The following is an 18868-nucleotide window of genomic DNA, read 5'->3' on the forward strand; positions in this document are numbered from 1 at the left end:
TTCCTTTAGAGACCAAAAGGTTTTGATTTTTAAAGCAGCAGTGATGGCCAAAGGCTTCATTATGTCAGAGAAAACATCATAAAGCAGTTTGGGGGCTGCATGTGATACTGGAAGTGTGTTCTGCTAGAATGTAGGAGAAGCTTAAAGGGTTTTTCATCTTGCAATGTTAACTGATGGATACATTCTGGCTGAGGGCTCCCCTGTCCAAAAGTGACAGAGGTACAAGAGTCTTCCTGTCCCTACTAGACGTAAGAGAAATGAAAGTCCTACTGGTTGGGCCTCTGAGGTATTATAACAAGAGTAAGGGTGTCTTTAACAATGAAAAGTTCCCAAGACCACATTTTGTCATTGCCCATTATCCAGGAGGAACAGGATGTGTTTGAAGGGGGTAAGAAAGCAAATGTGGTAAAAGAATAAATGTCAGAACCAAGTGTCAGAAGGACTAACCTCTAGTGCCATGCAACCATCAACTAGTTGTGAAAACGTTCGTGGCCTCGCCTCTCTAGTTCTCAATGGTATCCCCAACAAAAGGGATTCATGCAGCCAGCGCAGTGGGTTGCTGAGACCAGCAAACTTCAGAAACATCTTCTTGAGGAACAAGAGGGGCGCTGGGGAAGCAAGCCCATCTGCTTCCCACGTACCTTTGATTCTAAATCTTTTCCTTCCTTAGGACCTGAGGTAAGAGTGAAGCAAAGTGAAAGCAATTTGGATCTGGACCAGCTTTTGTGATCTGGCCTATCTGGCAGGTTTTCAGTACTGAGGTCCTTGATGTAAAAGGCTCCTATATGCACAAATTTCAGTTGCCACAGTTTAGCTATATAGCACCAGTCACTTAACAACGTGGTTCAGATTCACCACATTATGTTGACTATGAGTAGCCGCATAAAGTAAAAACTTCACTGCTAGCCTCTCAGGTCACAACACACTATAAAAATAACAAGCATGCACCACAATCAGTGACCAAGCAGGTCACTTTTTTCAGAGCCTGAAAGTGATGAATGAGTCCCTGTGCATCTGTTACTCAGTTCACACACAAGACAGCAATACATGGAGTCGTGCTGCCACATGACATTTTATGAAAGTGGATAATCAAACAACGGACTTGGCCAACAAACACGAGGTGCAACAAAGAATGGAAAAACTGACTAACGCTACTAGTAAAATAAGAATCTAATGTAAATTTAGTTAGAAAAGAATAGCTGACTGTGGGGATGCTCAAACTGCAGGTATTCGAGAAACCCTAGGTACGCCAGAGGAACTTGGGAAAGGCAAACTTCTTGACATAAATGAGAGAAGTAGTTGTGATGAAAAGGATAAAGATGTCTAGAGGAAGTGACAGGCTGGCAAAAAACTTCACATTAAAGCGATGTAGAGCTATTTCATGACACTGAAAGCACAAAAGGATAAAATGTTAAAGATGATGCAAACTAAGGAGTACCAACCACAATTCATCAAAGCGTTAGAGAGTCTGCTACCTGCGTATCGTAAGCTAGATGATAAGAAGGCAGGCACTGCTGTTCAGACTATGTAAGTTTTCTATAAAGAAAGAAAACATTTCACTTCTCAATGTTTCTAATGTCTTAAATTGTACTACATAAACATTAAAGCACTAAATAAATACCAGTTTTACTATTTTTTCATCTTCATATACATTTATAAATGACAGCAAGAGTCACTGACAGAGTTCTGACAAAAAATTATTCAAGTTTATCGAACAATTTGATTTTTCTCATTGATTATTAAGATTGCTTTGCATGGCTTTAGGATGAACGGTCATTTTTATGGTTCTATATAATCATGCAAAGTGAGGATTACCTACACTAAAGTAACACTTGGTATGTGGGAAAACCAAGTAAACTTAAGTGAGTCTCAACAATTTTTTTTAAAAGAACTGTTAAACTTGTCTAAGAAAAAATGACCCATTCACAGAGTAAATTTTATTACAGAGTTGCCTGCCTATAAAGCTGTAGTTGCGTATCTTTTCATTCCCCGATTTTCAGAGATACTAGGAAAGTATCTTCATTTTAAACACGGGGGAGAGGTAGAGAGTTTCAGAGGAAAAAAACTTTCCACTGTTCCTTTCCCTTTCCTAAGTGTTTTCTCCTAAAGGATAATCTGTGAGTTAGAGACTCCTTAAGTCTGCAAACTCCTCTTTTTGATTACACAAAACTTAAGTGAGGAGTCTGTAATATGAGCTCTTCGGGACCTGAGTTTTGCCAGGAGTAGGAAGAAAAAAGAGAGATCCCAGTGCTGAGCTCTGCTGTGTGCATGTGCGCACAGGATGGGCACAGGCATGATTTAGGGAGAGAGAACGGGGAGGACCAGGACAGTCGGGAGCTCAAACCTGTGTCTGGCGGTAAGGGCCCTTCTCTCACCCGCTTCCAGTAAGTCGCTGTGTGTTATCCGCGTCTATCTCATCCCTGGGTGTGTGTCGGGAGGACAGGGGAGAGTGTTCTGCCGTAAAACTACTAGGGAAGCTTTGGGAAATGGCCTGTACACTTCCATCCACTGCTGAGCCCCACGACTTGGCAGTGTTTCCTCAAGAGAGTGTCTCTGTTTAAAATGTAACACTTGGTAATGAAAATGATACATTCCTAGAGAATTTGTAAAAAAATAAAAGTATTGCCTATGGCCAATCCTGGTCACAATAGTTGAGTCCATAAAAGTATATTAAATAACATGACGTATACTTAGAGAGAACAGGAAAAAACCTTCCCCCATGAAGACTCAAGACGTGTTTCTATTCCTTGGCCCAACATCCAAATAAAAAGGAAAGTGAACTTCAGGGATGGAAATTACCAAAAGTAAGTGTAACAGATAAATCTTCAACAGCAGTGTAAGTGACTACTATTGACAATGACAATAACAGCATCAGCCACAATTTACTAAAAATTTACTTGCGTCAAGTGCATTGCTATATGTTTGATCACTTATTTAATCATCACGTCAAATTTATGAAGATCTGTTGTTCTTATTTTAAAGATGAGAAACAAGAAGCTTAAAAAGGTTGTCTCTTGTTCTAGGTTATACAGAAAAGCATCAGGAAGAAGATTTAAATTCAAGTCTGTCTGAGTCCATGTACTATATATGAAGCTATATGAGATGCCTGAACGTGAGATCCCTTCTTAAGTAATGTCAGCACCATTTATACTATGACATAGTCCAAAATGTAAGCCTGTCCACTGCATACCAAGTCTGTATACACAGTCAAGGGACTAGCATAGTTGGAATACTTATTAATATATATATTTGCTAACAGAGCATGGATAGGAAAAAAGAAAACAAGATGTAGAAAGACATACAGATATGTACATACAAAGTCAATTAATGTTTCTCAAACACCCATTATTTCTAGACATAAGGTCCAGAGTATTTTCAAATTTCCAAAAATCATTTATCAAAGTGATCTTGCAAGAAACTATAGCACAGACAGATCACCCTGGCAAAGGCCAGCAGAGGGTGACTAGTGTAACCAGAGATAAGAATACGAAATCTGGAGCATAAACTGTAAGCTCCATCTTTAATTGTGCTAGGTGCAAACGGCAGACATGACCATCCCATCTACCTCGTGCACAATCAGCAGGTATTTTCAACTACAAGGAAACGAAGCTACTTATGTGAAATGAGCGAAATTTTAAATGCAAAATTTTAGGACCTAAACATCATATAGGCACTTACTTATCTCAGGGTCTAATAGTAAGGAATAAAAAACACAAGCTATGTTATGTTGCATCTTAATTTTACTACAAAACAGAATGATCCAATATTTGCAAGAACAAAAAAAGGCCACAATTTTCCTCTAAAGACAAAAATCACATGGATAGTGGAACTAGACAAAATAATTAAGGCCCTTGCAGCCATTCCTCCTCCTCCCACCTCCCAAAAGCACTGTTTAAAAAATTAAGGTAGAGTCTGATTTGCAAGCTTTCAAATAGCAGAGTTTAACAATAATAGCTCATATCATTAACACAATTTTAAAGAAAATGTTGTGTGTATGTTAATTTTATTTAAACTAACGATGTATTTGTAGTTCAAAACTGTGGTGAAAAGTCTTACTGAGATACCTAGAAATTTTTAATAGAAACAAGTGTTGGGCAGCATATGTAGATTGAAGAGGAACAGATTCTTATCTGTGGTAAGTCTCTAAAAAGGGCCAGCCCACATCTATATTCACTGCCTGTGAAGATGAACTACTCTTTACTGTGGAATAAATTCCATTCTATTTGATAAATATATTTTATTTCAATTTCTATGCAGAAACACCCTAATTTTCTACTCTAAAACATCAGTCTTGAAGTTGACATGAGGATCAATGGCAATCCGAATCTTTCACGGAAGGAGAGAGGAGAAAACCTTGAGACATGCTATTTCATATCTTTGTATAGTTCTAAGAGGAATAAAGGATTTACACCTTTTCCCAAAATACACTAACTTTAACAACAACATCTCAATAGTACAAAAGAGTCCAACTATTGCTGGGTAGAAAAAAGCGTACTTAAAACTCTCTGAACTAACAGTATCTATACATTTTTCACTATAGTTAAATCTCTCTCTCTCTCTCTCTCTCTCTCTCTCGGCATAAGGAACAATATGTAACAAAATAAAACAGAAGACTGATTCAGCAACTCTAATTATTACTCAGATCACAGTTACTGAGAACTAATGTATGCTGAGGGCTATGAGGAAGGAAAACTAAAGAAGTAGAAGACTTGCTCTCAAGCAGTTCATAATCTTTCTGACAACCTTACCACTTAGTCATCAGCATGAACTGCAGGCTCCTAAAATATCTTATCAATACAACAAAGACAAGCTGACAGAAAACTGCAGTGACTGTCCACCCCTAATTAGCTGAATATCCAGAGAAGGGCCCCTCCGGCAGCTGAGGGGCCTGAGCACACCGGCTGTCACAATCTGGCCCCAGGGTAACATCAGGCTCCCCTGACAGTCTACAAGTTCCCCTTCTGGGAAAACCAAAGGGCATAGCAGAATCAGTCAACAGATCAGGCTAGGGTCAAATACCAGGAATCATGGTGTTTGTCAGAGCAGAATCGTGAGAAACAAAAAAGGCCAGTAAAGGTCAAGAAGAGAGAACAGCCAAGGAGGGCCAGCAAGACCAGAGGTGTTGCCGAGGAAGCTGGAAGCCTGGCGTGGTCCGAGTGGAACTGGCGCGTCTTGAGAGGCAGTTTAGGAAGAGCAGACGTGTGAATCAGGACGAGCCACAGCTCAGGGTCAGCACGGAAACAGGTAAGGGCCGGAAAACCTGGTTCAAGCAAGGAGCCTCCGACCAGAAACCTTGTCCTAGAGCCAGGCAAGCCCTGACACTGCCTCCTCCTTCCTTTTTCTAACTCTCAATTTCTAGGACAATTTAGGAAAACTTCAGGAAATCCCTCTGCTCTCCTCATTTGGAGAATGCCAGGAATCTCTGACTTCCTGTCGTCTTAAGCCCTAAATACTTTAAGCTTCAAGAAAGCTCAAGATCTTAACTCCCTGGTCAGTTCCCCCCAAGCAGTAGTATGGAGTATTAGGGTATAAGGACCCCTTCCTTCTGCCAGGCCCAGAGGGAAAATACACACACACTTTACATAGATCCACACTGTGCATTTTTAAAAATATGTCTTAGTTTCAAGGAGCTGGTAGATTAACGGAGCATGACAGTCATGGAACTGGTCAGTATCCAATGTAATCCTTAAAACAATTTGATGTAAGGACAGTGAGAAATCTTGGAGAGCCTCATAGATAAACTGACAACTGGGCTCAATGTCAAAAGATGGGTAGGAATTTACCAGGCAGAATAAAAACAGAGAGACTAATGGGGAGGACCAGGGAAAGCAAAGGGAAGGACATGAGCAAAGGTACATGTGATAACAGAACCTGGGCAAATCTGGGCCAAGGGAGATATTCAGCAGGACTAAAGCAGAGTGCAAGAAGGGGAAGGCTGGAGAGCAGTTAAGAAGGCTAAGCTGATGTCATATTAGTAAAGAGGCTCGCATACTATACTAAGAAATCTGGGCTTTAATTTATAAGCAATCAAGAATCACCAAAGGTTATCAATCAGGAGAGAGGGCATCAAATTTATATTCTAGAATTGAGGCAACAAGGAAAGCAGATGATCGAGGGTTGGGAGAAGAAAAGAAGAGCAAGCAGTTGGAAGGTTGTTGACACTGGCTATGCACAAAATCATCTAAATGGATCTGAACTAGTGAGAACAAGAAGGTGGATTACAGGGGCATTTCACAGGTAGGACAGAATCTACTGAACAATTAGGTGTGGGATGAGGAGAAGGGGTGGAGAAACATAGGAAGACTGAGGTCTTTATCTTAGACAACCAGATGAGCAGTAAAGCCATTAAGGAGGACAGGAACAAGGCAAGAGGATAAACAATCTTTCATGTGGGATGGATAATGGATATAATTATTCAGACACACACCTCTACCAGTTCTTTGTGCTATGTGTTATGCCAAGAACAAAAAATTATTTCCTTTAATCCTCAAAATAATACATTTCCACATTTTACATAAAGAAAGCGATGGCTTCAAAAGGTTGAGCAATTTATCGAATGTTATTTACCTATTCATTTAGTAATTCAGCAAGTATTTCAGCTCCTGGAGATAGCCAGCAAGGTCCTTACCCTCATGGAGCTTCGAGTTTAAAATGAAAGGGACAGAACAACAGGTCACGCAATTAAACGAACAAGGTGATAAGGGCTAAATAGACAATAATACTATAATATTGGTTGTGCATTAACTGTGGGCTCTGTTATAAGTACATTTCAAGTTTTAATTCATTTAAACCTCCCTACAACCTATAAGATGGGTACTACTATGGGCCCATTTCACAGAAGATAAAAACTGAGATACAAGAAGGTTAAATATCATCCCCCAAATCACAGAGTTAGTGAGCAGAGCCAGAGTTCAGTGCTAGTGACTCTGGCTCCAGAGCCTGAGCTCAGAACCACCTGCTACACTGCTTCACTGTGCCATTAATTTACTACCGCGGTTAAGTAAGGAAGGAGAAGGTGCAAAAGCAGACGGCTGCTTGCTTGCTTGCTTCCTTTTCTCATTCTTTATTTCTCTCTTTCTCTCCTTGTCTCTTTCTTCCTTTCTCTCCCTCTCTTTCTTTAATGTTTAACAGTGGCTTTATTAGGTGAATGCTTGAAAGCATTCAACATTAAAATTCAACTTAATTCACATTAATGTTTGCAAATACATTATTAGCAATTCTTAAAATATTTCATATCAACTAGCTTGAAGTACAGAAGGCTTGTTCTCAAACACTGCTTCTAGGGTGACAAGAAGACTGAAAGAAGTCTATGACTTGAGTCCAGGTCTCTAACCCAATCACTATATTGTGACTGGTGAACTAATACAGGGAAACTTCAAGGTTGAGAGGTGCAGGCCCCTTCGTCATCCTGCCAGAGTTGCATCATAGTGTGAACCACACAGCAAGGGCGGTAATAACCACCCAAATCTCCTGCATTTGCAGTGGATATACAACCAACACAAGTGCAAACACCTATCATGATAAGTCATTCAGGTTTCTTTACTTGTTCTAAATCATACTGTGGGTCCCTCAATCGGGACACTTCAGCTGCAGCTTTCTGCTCCATGTCCTTGGTTCTATGACGCACAAACAAGAGTCTACCTCTCCATTTGAAAGTCATGTTCTTGTCTTCTGGAATGTCGGGTAACTCGATTTCAATTTTCAGCATGGCCAACACATCAGCAGAAGCATGTGGAAACAAACTGGGAGATGACATTCCGGGCAGCATATGGAATACCACAGTAGTTGTTGCAGTTATCAAACAGGAGGAAACTTTTCTAGCCTCACTGATCTCTTTTGCAGACTCAATCCTATCTAACACTTCAGTCCAGCGATAGAGAAGTCAGGCACTCTATATGGGAACAATGAGCAGAAGCAGGGACACTGAGGCTCTCGGAAGAGCCCAAAGGCTGACCCATAGCCTGGCTACTCAGTGACTCCCAGCACAGGAAGGACCACTTTACATCTAGCATAGGCACCTCTGCCTGTAGCAGGGGCTGAGGCACTCCTGCCACCCTGAGGGATGTGGCCAAGAGGACGGGCATGAACCTCTCCAAACAGGCAGTGACTGACAACATGGCAACAGCTGTTCCAAAACCCAATCTGGTCACAGGGACAAACTCAGAGGGCTGCTTTAGACTGAATGATCAGGAAGAGCTTCTCTGAATCCCATGACAGAAGGAGACAGCTACATAAAGATGTGGTAGCAGAACATTCTAGGCAGAGGGGGAAACCCAGAATGTATAGAAACAGAAGGCCAGGATGGCTAGAGTAGAATGAGCTGGGGGAATGAGACTGAAGTAGAACAGGAAAGCAGAGACAAGTTGGTGAAGAATCTGGATTTTATTTTAGGAAAACAATGGACAGTTTTAAGTAGAAGATTTAATAGTTTGATTTATACCTCATAAAAACAATTTTGTGTATGGTAAAAATGAACTGGGTAAAGGGAGGCAGGAAATTTGAATCTAGGTGGTTTGTCTCCAGAGCTAATAACCATTTATTTAACCACTACGCTTTGTGGTGAATTTAAGGTATAGGATCTTGAGTGAAAGTGTAAAACAGACAGATGGAAACATGAATCTACATTTTAGGAGAAAAGGGGAAGCCAAAGATTTAGATTTTATTTTGCAATCTCTGACACGCGTGTCGATGACTATTAACACCACGGGAGTCGATGAGATGACTCCAGGAACACAAATACAGCAAGAAGGGAAGAAAGCACAAGTCACGATCTAGGAAACCTATTCTTTCCTCCTCAAAGCACTTCTTTCCAGGCAGTAATAATGAGAAATACTGCTCACTGTCTAGAGAGTATCTGGAGCCTTTATCTTCCCCTAGAAGGAGCTAACACATAGGTGAAGACTGGTCCAGAATGAAAAGGCTTGGGGCTGCTGGGCAGTAAAAATGATGCTTGCAGGGAGACACTATCAAATCCACAGATCTCACTAAAGACTCAGTGACATTCCCGAATACGTATTTATAGAAAAAAAAAAAGCCATTAATCCAACTATAACCAAGTCTGACAGAAATGACCTACGGAAGTTCGTATGTGGAACTTTATACCCGATGCTGTTAAACTGGGTTAGTAGCTGAGGGCAAGAAGTGCTGCTCTGCTGAAGCCTTATAATAGGTGGCAACATGGCACAAACTCTGCCTGGCACGCCTGGAGCAAAAAGGTACAACTGAGCAGAGAGATCTTGGAGATGGGGCATGGGACTTTCAATTGCTTTATATGTCAATTCTTCGTACCTCTTCAAGTTAAAAAAGTCACTAAGGAACTCCTAACTCTCTTGAGGACAAATATATCCACGTTTCCTGGCACAGTTTTGGAATAATAATTGAAGCCGAAGGAATTCAGGAATATGGGAAATGCAGTACTAAAGTCCTCCCTTCAGCTTCTTATTATTGATTCTTACCACGTGGCCGTGTGACATGCCTGGCATCCCCTACTAAGTAGGAGACTGAGAACGGGCCTTTCTGCCTGGAGCAGAATGCAGTGGAGTACTGGATGTAGTGGAGCTGTGGTAAGCAGCTATTAAGTGGGATGATGATGGTCACAACAGAGAGATGTGCAAATTACACAGAGGACTTCTGCTCTGATGAGTCTGAGAAGGTAGCCATCAGGTTTCTTGAGCATGAATGGTGGCTGCTCTGGAGACAAGGAATTAGAGCTGAAGGGACCTCTTAGTACTCATAACAGCTCAAGCTGTTTCCTCTCGCTCAGAATGCCTTCCTCATCACTAAAATCTCCATCCTTCAAAGCTGGGCTCACGTCCCACCTCTTAGATGAAGACTCTCATCACTGCAACCGACATTCTCTGAACTCATATTGTTGTCTCATTTGGCATAGTAATTGCTTAGTATTTAATTGTTTTATGTGTTTCTTCTCTTGCCTTCATTCAATTATGAGCTTCTCGGAGGCAAAGACCATGCTTTGTTGGTTTTAATTTTTTATTGTAAAGAAATTCAAGCATTCACAGCAGTACAGAGAACATCGTACAACAAACCTCCATATACTCATTACCCACATTCAACAATTATCAAGATTTTGCCTCATTTCATATACATATAGATGTCCCTTTTTTTCTTTTGTTAAAATATTCTGTAGTCCATATCTTAGTATGCATTTCTAAAAGAAAATATGGACATTTTCTTAAGTAATCACAAGACCTAAACAAAATTCCTTGGTATTATCTAATATTATCTAATATCAAGCTCACGTTCAAATCTATCCAATTGTCTCAAAAATGTCTTTTGACATTTGTTTTGTTATTAATCAATAGTCAAACAAAATTTGTACACTGCATTTGGTTATTGTATCTCTTAAGTTTTCTTTTATTGTATGTTAGGCTTCCTCTCCCATTTTGCCAGTGATTTAATGAAGAAATCTAGTCATTATTCCTATTGACTGCATTAATTCTGGATTTTTGTCTGTTTCCTCATAACCTTAGTTTTATTTATTTACTCAACATATTAGAAGAAGAATATTAGCCAGAACGCTATAAAATACAGGGCTACAATGTGAATACAACCATAGTCCTTGCTCAAACAAAAGAAAGCAGTGAAACAAATAACTACATAAAACATTAATTATTAGTATCTGTGATATATGCTAAGACAAGAAAGTACAAAGCAGTAAGAGAAATTATAGTAAGGGAATCTAACCTACTTTAGAGGTCAGAAAGAGTGTTTATTTTGTTTAGTTCAAAGCACCTAGTACACTGTCAAGTAAATAAACTTTCAGTATTTCTGTGCTGGCTGGGAGAATGAGCTTTCCTTACATATCAACCTTGTAAACTAAAGGACATTATCACCACCTCTTGAGTTCTAAATATCAAATCCGATTCTCTTAGGAGTCCTTATTAGAGAAAACTGAAAGGGCGGACAGATGGTTTCCTCCAGGTGAAAGAAATTAGAAGAGAAAGATGAATTCAGCAAGTAGCTACATCAAATCAAAGAAAAAGATGACATTTTCTTGACCACCAGTTTAGATATCAGGACAACGAATTTTTGACAAGGAATAGAATGGATGTTATTGAAACCTAGAAGAGTATGCTTAGTAGGGTATTTGTCACACTGCTCAAAAGGGCTTTTTAAGTTAAAGCTGAGAAAAGGAAAAATATCCAGGTACACTTTAAGACTGGATATAATGGAGGGTAAAAGATAGACTATAAAAACAGTAGCAGAGATAAATGATAGTCCAGGTTTCATTTTAAAGATTATAGTACTGTTTTAAAAAATTATAAAATATATTACTTTTATACAACACTATCTCCTTGAGACAAATGTAAATGTTTAAGTCCCTATTGTTCACACCAGATGTTAGTCTAGTTTTGGGTCAACAGCATGATATTTGCTTGAGTGTCCTGAAAATAAATACCTTTTGCTATGGACTGAATTGTGGTACCCCCGCCCCCCGACCAAACTCAGTGTTGAAGCCCTAACCCCCAATGTCTTTAGAAGGTAGTTAAGGTTAAATGAGATCATAAAGATGAGACCCTACTCCGAAAGGACTGGTGTCCTCATAAGAAGAGAGACCAGAACACTCACTCTCTCTCTGACATGTGAAGACATCGAGAGAAGGTGGCTGTCTGGCAAGCCAAGAAGAGAGCCCTCGGCAGAAACCCAAAGTGTGGAACCTTGAGCTGGGACTTCTAGCCTCCAGAACAGTGAGAAAATAAACATCCAATGTTAAAGGCACCCTGTCTATAGTACTTTGTTATGGTAGTCCAAGCTGACAAATATACCTTCCTGATTTTTTTCCTGTCTAGTGTCTAAATTGTAAAGCTCTCTCTTCGGAATGATTTGTAGAGTATGTCTGCATAAGTTGAAAGATACATCAGAAACTAAAGCCATGTGTATAAAAAGTACAACTTGACACCTAACCAAGTAGACAAGAGAAAAAAAAAGTGGTCAAGGCACTTCCTAATCAAGGAAACGAGATGCAATGGATAGTTTTTATTTGCTTGCATTTACTCTTAAACTCTTGAAATTTCATACTCTTTTCAATACAAATAGGAGTTCTTCTCAGCTAAACCAGATCTGGGTATTTTCAGCTGTGGTCAGCTTCTCTGTGAATCCCACTAGGGTTTGGTGATGCAGAGTAAACAAGGCTATAAATCAAATGCAATGCATTTAATACCTCAATGCATTGCAAATTGATCTGGAACAGGGGTCAGTTCAAATCGTTTTTTAAGTGAAACTATGCCCTTCCCTTGAAGGGAAGAAATGGAAGTTAAAGACAGCAGATCTCAAAGTTATATGGGATTCAGAAGCGTGCTGCTTATTAGAACAGACAGAGGGGAGGTTTCTTCAGGTGAGATTCTTCAGCTGTCCACCAGGTTGGAGTCATGGATATTTAAAAACACACATCCAAGTACTAGCATTAAGTCTGAAATCTGGTGGGCAACTTTTCAAGAAATAAAAGCTACAAACAAAATGGCTTCAGTTCCATTCAGCACGCTGTGGGAAATGGCTAATGGACAAGCATTACTATGATGGGCAAGGCGAGCTGCCAATAAATGAGAAGAGCAGAGATTCAAACCACCACACAGTAACAGCAATACTTCCTAAGCTTATTTCACTCATTTGTCAAAGTAGAACATTATCTGAAGTGAAAGAAAAATGAGATTGGAGAGCACAGGGGAAGGAACTATTTAAAAGTAAAAGCTATGCTTCTTTCTCCATTGGTTAGTTATCTCAGCTTTGAGTAATTATGGTTTACTTCTACCATTTCCTGATACCACACTTGGTTTTACTGAAGGCAATATTTTCTCCTCTTCAAATGACAAGCAGAGACCTACTTCTGGGAGGGTAAATTTCCACTGTTTGTTTAGGCCTGCCTTGTCTGTTTTCACTAGGAAGAAATGAGTCTAGGGGCTGGACAGAAAGAAAGCGTGGGGTTCTGATCTGCCACCCCACAGAGTGATGGGGGACATATTCTCTTTCCACTTGTCATTTTTTTTTTCCCTAGAGAAAGAATAACCTCAAGTGTTAGCTGCCATCTTTTCTCAATGTCCAAGTCTTAACTCTCAACTCTTTCTTATAATTTTAAACAAACTAACTGTTAAGTGGGTCACTAGGGTTACAATCTCAACTTTTGGAATGGAGTGAAAATTATCCCATCATAAAAGAAGAATAAATTCATTAATTGTACAGTTCAAATCAGTACAAAATTCAACAAATGATGTCTTAAATTCGATTTCAGACAGGCTTTCAGTATAACGGGTAGTGTAACAGAGAAATGGTTTTCAGTGTAATGTAATAGAGCACAGACTCTGGGGCTGGACTACCTGGGTTCAAATTCTATTTCCACCACTGAATAGCTGTGCAGATTTAGAAAAATTAATTTAGTCTCTCTTTGCTTCCATTTCATCATCTGTAAATGCAGAATAACAATAGTTCTACACCACAGGTTGTTGTACCTGGCAAAGAGAAAGCATTATATGAATTTTAACTATGGTTACTATTATTTCAGGAAAGGTCTAAGGGAATAATGTTACTCTCTCTATTCTTTGTTAGGACCATAAAACAGTAGTTATATGTAAAACCATGTGAAGGCTCACCTGTCTTAGGTCACCTAAAACAATCCTCTTGCTAATCAAATAAGGAAAAGGACAAGAATGAAATCCTTTCTTCAAAATTAGCCTTAATTGAGACTGATTTTACCAACAGCATAAGCACATAGTTGACTTTAGAGGTAAAACATTCTACTTAACTTACATGCTTCAGTGAAAAGAGTCAAATGAAAAACACAAACTATAATAACAGCTTTTTCTAAAACACTGACATAATCTGAAACACTGCTCTATGAGCAATATACATACTTCTGGGGTGATCTGTTATCAACTTCAGCTTTCAGTCGTAAATTCTCCCTCACCAGGCCACCATTTTCCAATTTCAATTTTTTATTTGCCTTAAAAAAAGAGTTGAAAATAATTAAGCACAAGTTAAAACAAAAGTGTCTCATAAAAATTATGACATGACCCACCTATGTATTTTTAGAGAAATAAAATAAAAAACTGAATACTAGAACATGCCTTCTGAAATTTAAAAGTCACCACTGCAAATGACTTGTGAAACTATGAACACAACCAAGCATTTTTAATCCATAGTCCCGAAGCACTTTGCAAATCTATCCAGGGAAATAAATGGAGCTATGTTAGTTAGCTTAGAGTCATTAGGGGGTCATTAAGGGACTAAAGCAATGGCAAATATGTTTTTTTCCCCCTTTTCCACATAACTAAATACTCTAAGCAAGGTAATATTTTATCACATGCAATTATTCACAATACTGATGATAAGAGTTAATCCTGAGCTATGAGATTGACTTTAGGTTACTATTTGAAAATAACGTTTAGTGATAACATACCTAATATGATTAAACCACTTGCTTGTTTTTTTCCAAAAAGGCTTTCGCAAATGCTCTGGTTCACAGCTTCTAGACTCTCAAAACTGGGTCAATATTTCCTGATAAATTCTATGAATTAGCTTTTGATTTTAAAAAAATCCCAAGTATAATTTTCTTTTTTGAATTGCACAATACCTAAAACTTGCCTGACAACATTAATTGCTAGAAAATCTGAAGTTCAATTTTGATTCTGGACAGCCTGAAAAGTAGTGTCTATATTTTAGAGTCCTCTTAAAAGCTACTTTCTTTAAATCCCCCAGCCATTGCCTTTTTGAATTCCAACATAAAATAAGACTCCCTAGACTGGAAACCAATCTCACTAACCTGTGAAAGAAATTCATTGACTAGAACATTAACATTCGAAGTGAATGAGTCACAAGAACTACTGTCAACAAAAAAGTTTAAACCAACAAAACTTGAAAATGCATTTTAAAAATCTGACCCATAATTTCTAGAACTTTTGACTGTATTACTTGCCCACTTACACACATATGCAACAAGAGGCTGACAAGAGAAGCAGGACAGAGGACACTCGGGCACTTATCCTAGCTCTCTTAGACTCATCAAGATTTCTTTTGGCCTCTGAGCACCTGCTTATCTTTATGGATGCAAACCAATCAGGACTGTGGAGGGTTAATTCTTTAAGTGACTGATATAAGGAAAGTAATTTACTTCCTCATACACACAAACAATGAATTAAGCCCTCAAGCGTAGCACCATAAGAGGAGGCACTTAGAGAATGCTTTTTGATGATGAATGACAAGCTTAAATTAGAAACCCATTTGATTTCTTTTCCCCATCCCCATCTCTCACCAGTCCTGTGGCTCTCTAAGACTTTCTTTATGGGCTGGCCAGTTCCTCAACTATCAGAGATATTTTCAAGTTCAGAATTAGAAGAGCAAAAGTTACGAAAAAGAGAGTTCAATTTGTTGCACCTAAAACAGTAACGAAGACTTTAGCTATTTTGCATTCTCAACACTGGGTTTATAATGGTTCAAAACTCACCTAATCCTGGAAACATAAGGAAAAAAGTCCATTTCATTTACTTAAGTACATTGCACTTAGTTATGGAGCTAAAGAAGACATGGCTGATTGACAAATACTGTAATGTCCCAGCTGTCTTTCCTGTTTGTGTCCGCTTCTCTTCGCGATAAACTGACATGCTAATGTTGGCCATCTATACAAAGAAACTGCACACTTCCCCTAAACTTGTAACAAACTCAGGGAAATTATGTCTATAGTTTTTTTTTTTCTCTGAAAGCACTAAGTTTCCTTCTTTCTCTCACCTTGGCCTTTTCTGAACACAAATGGCATTTATTTTATATGTGGGTATGCCGTTTGACTTAGTATTTACACTAAGTTGCAGATACACTTCTGCTATTCAATCTTGCTGAGGCTCAGAGGGCCAGTATATGGTAGCATATCTTTAAAATATCATATGAGGCATTAGTGATTTCAGGAGGCAAGATTTACTAACTCAGCACAGTAATAATATTTTAAGAGAATGCAGATAGGCTGAATGGGTGGTTGTGGACCTGGATAATACAAAACCATCTCTGTTCAGCCCAAGACTCCACTGTGGATAAACGTGAAGCCAAGCTAAAATAGCGCAGGTCCCTTTGGCCAACAAAGCTCTACCACACTTGATTATTACCTCTAGTGCTGATGGCATGGCTCTCATCTCCTTTCCTAGACCGGAACATCCAAGAGGTTTGCCCTTTGTACCTATGCTTTCTTCACCTTGTATGGATGGAAGGACAATTGAAAAAAATGAACTTGCCTCATAAGCCACAATATTCTCCTGTATGGAGTGGTCTAAAGCTGCAACTCATAGCTCTCTTGGAATTAGTCATTAAGTCTTTAACTATTTACAATATTAAAAATCAAAGAATGGTAGTGCTAGAAAGGTATTATCCAAACCTTTCATTTTATAGGTAGGAAAATGGATATGTGTTTATCTTTATGCATATAGGGCAGTTACTGACATAAGCTTAAAAAAAATAAGGCAAACCACAAAGAGGGGAAATAGAAACACATCCTTTAAACTGATGTCACTCCTCCACAAGAAGACGCACACTCATACAGCCTCACTGAAGTCTCCAATTATAGTCACAAATGGAACCACCTGATACTTCTTGGCAGCTAATGACATTTAAGGAGAAAAGTTTTCCTATTGTTTATAAATGCTCATCCAGGGATTTCTGTCCTTTCCCCACAAATCATCTAATGATGACCTAAGATAATATAGCTATTTATACTTTTGAAGGTACTTAAAACATTACAGAATTCTAAAAACAATCTTAACTTACCTCCTTTAACTTATCCACATCATCTTTCACTTTTTCATAGATTTCATTCGCTGTTCTAAGTTTTTTCTTCCACTCTGCTACAGTTTCTGGGTCAATTTTACTTGGATTATCTGCAACTGAATGTTTGTCTTCATTTTGGTTGCCCTGCATCAAGGTTAAAGGATCCAGAATAGTCTTGATCTGTGACTCCAGGCTGAGATTTTTACTCTTAAGCTCTTCTATCTCTTTTTGCAGACAATCTATTTCATCCTGAAAAAGTATTGCATAGTCATCAGGTAAATACAGACACTAAACACATACACATGCTAAACTGAGGCCAATGTGCCTTTAAATTTTATACTCAAAATTCTGTAGATACATAGATTCTTTATACATCAGAACAGTCCTGTAGGCAGAAGGTCACATACAGCTGAAATTCTCAAAATGCATTTTGACTGATAAAAATTGGCATTTCCTTTGCTTTTATTTTAACGAGTTTGTGATTTAAAAAAAATTGTCAAATCTTTGATTCTACTTAAGACACTCATAAAACAAGAAAAGTCACATGAGTTCAACAAGGAAGTAGATTCCTCAGAAGAAAATTCTGAGGCATGTTTAATTGCTTCACTGAGAATTTAAAAATACAGTCTTGATCAAAGTTATTTATAGTTTTGTTTGGTATCTATATTTTTGTTTCTATATCTGAAGTAGGAGTAAAGCCATATACCATTTCCTTTTACTTTCCATCTCAGAATAATACTGCTAGTTAATTTTTAACTTTTCTACATTCTGACTCTTCAATTACCACTGTGACTATTCCAAGAATTAGGTTTCCCGATGTGGAACTGCTTATTATCTTAAATCCAATAATGAAACATTTGGGCTAGAACTCTTTTCTGCGATAACATTTACTCATTTATAATGGATACTTCATATAAGATCATTAGAAATTCTGTTGTTAGAAAATAAACCCCAGTATGCTAGTGATCTCCGAAAAGGTTAATGTGATTAGTATCTAAGTGTGGTAAATACCCATTAAGTATGTAAGAATACATTTTAGAATTAACACAGATAGTAGTATGTACTATTTTAAATTACAATACATTTCAAGTTAAATAGCATTATAAAATCAGAAAATCACTTTACTTATTTGAATTAATCAATGTATTAATGAATAAACAAATACAAACAGGAAAACATATATGAATGAATTTATTCAGTCATTTATTTATGCCTCACTTTATTTCAAAATGTTTTGAGGCAGCTGAAGTAGTTTCCATTTACATAGTATAACTTAAAGATATTTGACGTCAAAAAAGAGAGCCCTAACACCCCCCATTTAGTCAATATGAAATGACAACTGGACTTAATGTTTATTCAAACATATATATAGTCCATTAGCACGAAGCTAATTTAGAAAAATTCCATCACCATGTCAAATCACCCTCATAGGAAGAAAACTACTGCATGATCTCACACATTTGTGGTTAGATACATAGAAGTAGAGAGTTAAACAGTTGTTACCAGGGGCGGGAGGTGGGAGGAACAGGGAGATAGGTTACAGGGTACAATGCTGCAGGATGGAGGATAAATAAGTCTAGAGATCTACTGGATAGCATGATGACTAGTTAATAATACTGTACTGTACATTGGAAATTTGCTGAGAGACCAGATTTCAGGTGCTCCCACCACTAAAGAAAAAAAGGATGTGAGGAGATGGCTATGTTAATTTGTTTGATTGAAGTAATCATTTCACTATGTATATCAAAATATGTTGTACACCTTAAATACATAAAACTTTTATTTAAAAAATACAAACACTGCTTTACATGTAAAAAAGTAAGAATAGCATATTTCACACCAAAATCTCTTTGCTGGTAGCTGACACAGACATATTTTCTTTATCAGAGCTGATCAGACTTATAATTAGCAGTGAATTTATAGGCAGAAACAAAAAGAGAATGAAGGTTATAGTCCCTGTTTAACAGAAAATTCATAATGCCTCTTGGGGCTGGAAGATGGACTTCGACAAGAGGGTTTCCCTTCTCTCTCAACTTCTTGAGGGAGCAACTTACAAAATGATGTTTCTGTAAAGGACAAATTAAAAATTAAAAGAAGCAAAAACAGTACT

The 18868-nt window shown here is 38.2% G+C and overlaps 1 protein-coding gene and 1 pseudogene across 3 annotated transcripts in view; both read right to left on the reverse strand.

Moving 5' to 3' along the window:
* Positions 1 to 18868, reverse strand: part of OBI1 (ORC ubiquitin ligase 1) — a 39903-nt gene that overhangs the window by 6089 nt on the left and 14946 nt on the right. For all 3 annotated transcript variants that reach the window (XM_072976381.1, XM_072976382.1, XM_072976383.1), the window contains 2 exons: positions 16759 to 17007; positions 13866 to 13954 (listed from right to left, as the gene is read on the reverse strand). In XM_072976381.1, coding sequence (XP_072832482.1) covers positions 13866 to 13954; positions 16759 to 17007 — 338 coding nt within the window. The remainder of the gene's footprint in view (positions 1 to 13865; positions 13955 to 16758; positions 17008 to 18868) is intronic.
* Positions 7267 to 8117, reverse strand: LOC102530058 (cytochrome b-c1 complex subunit Rieske, mitochondrial pseudogene; annotated as a pseudogene).

This window comes from Vicugna pacos, chromosome 14 (genome assembly GCF_048564905.1).
Source record: "Vicugna pacos chromosome 14, VicPac4, whole genome shotgun sequence".
Lineage (NCBI taxonomy): Eukaryota > Metazoa > Chordata > Mammalia > Artiodactyla > Camelidae > Vicugna > Vicugna pacos.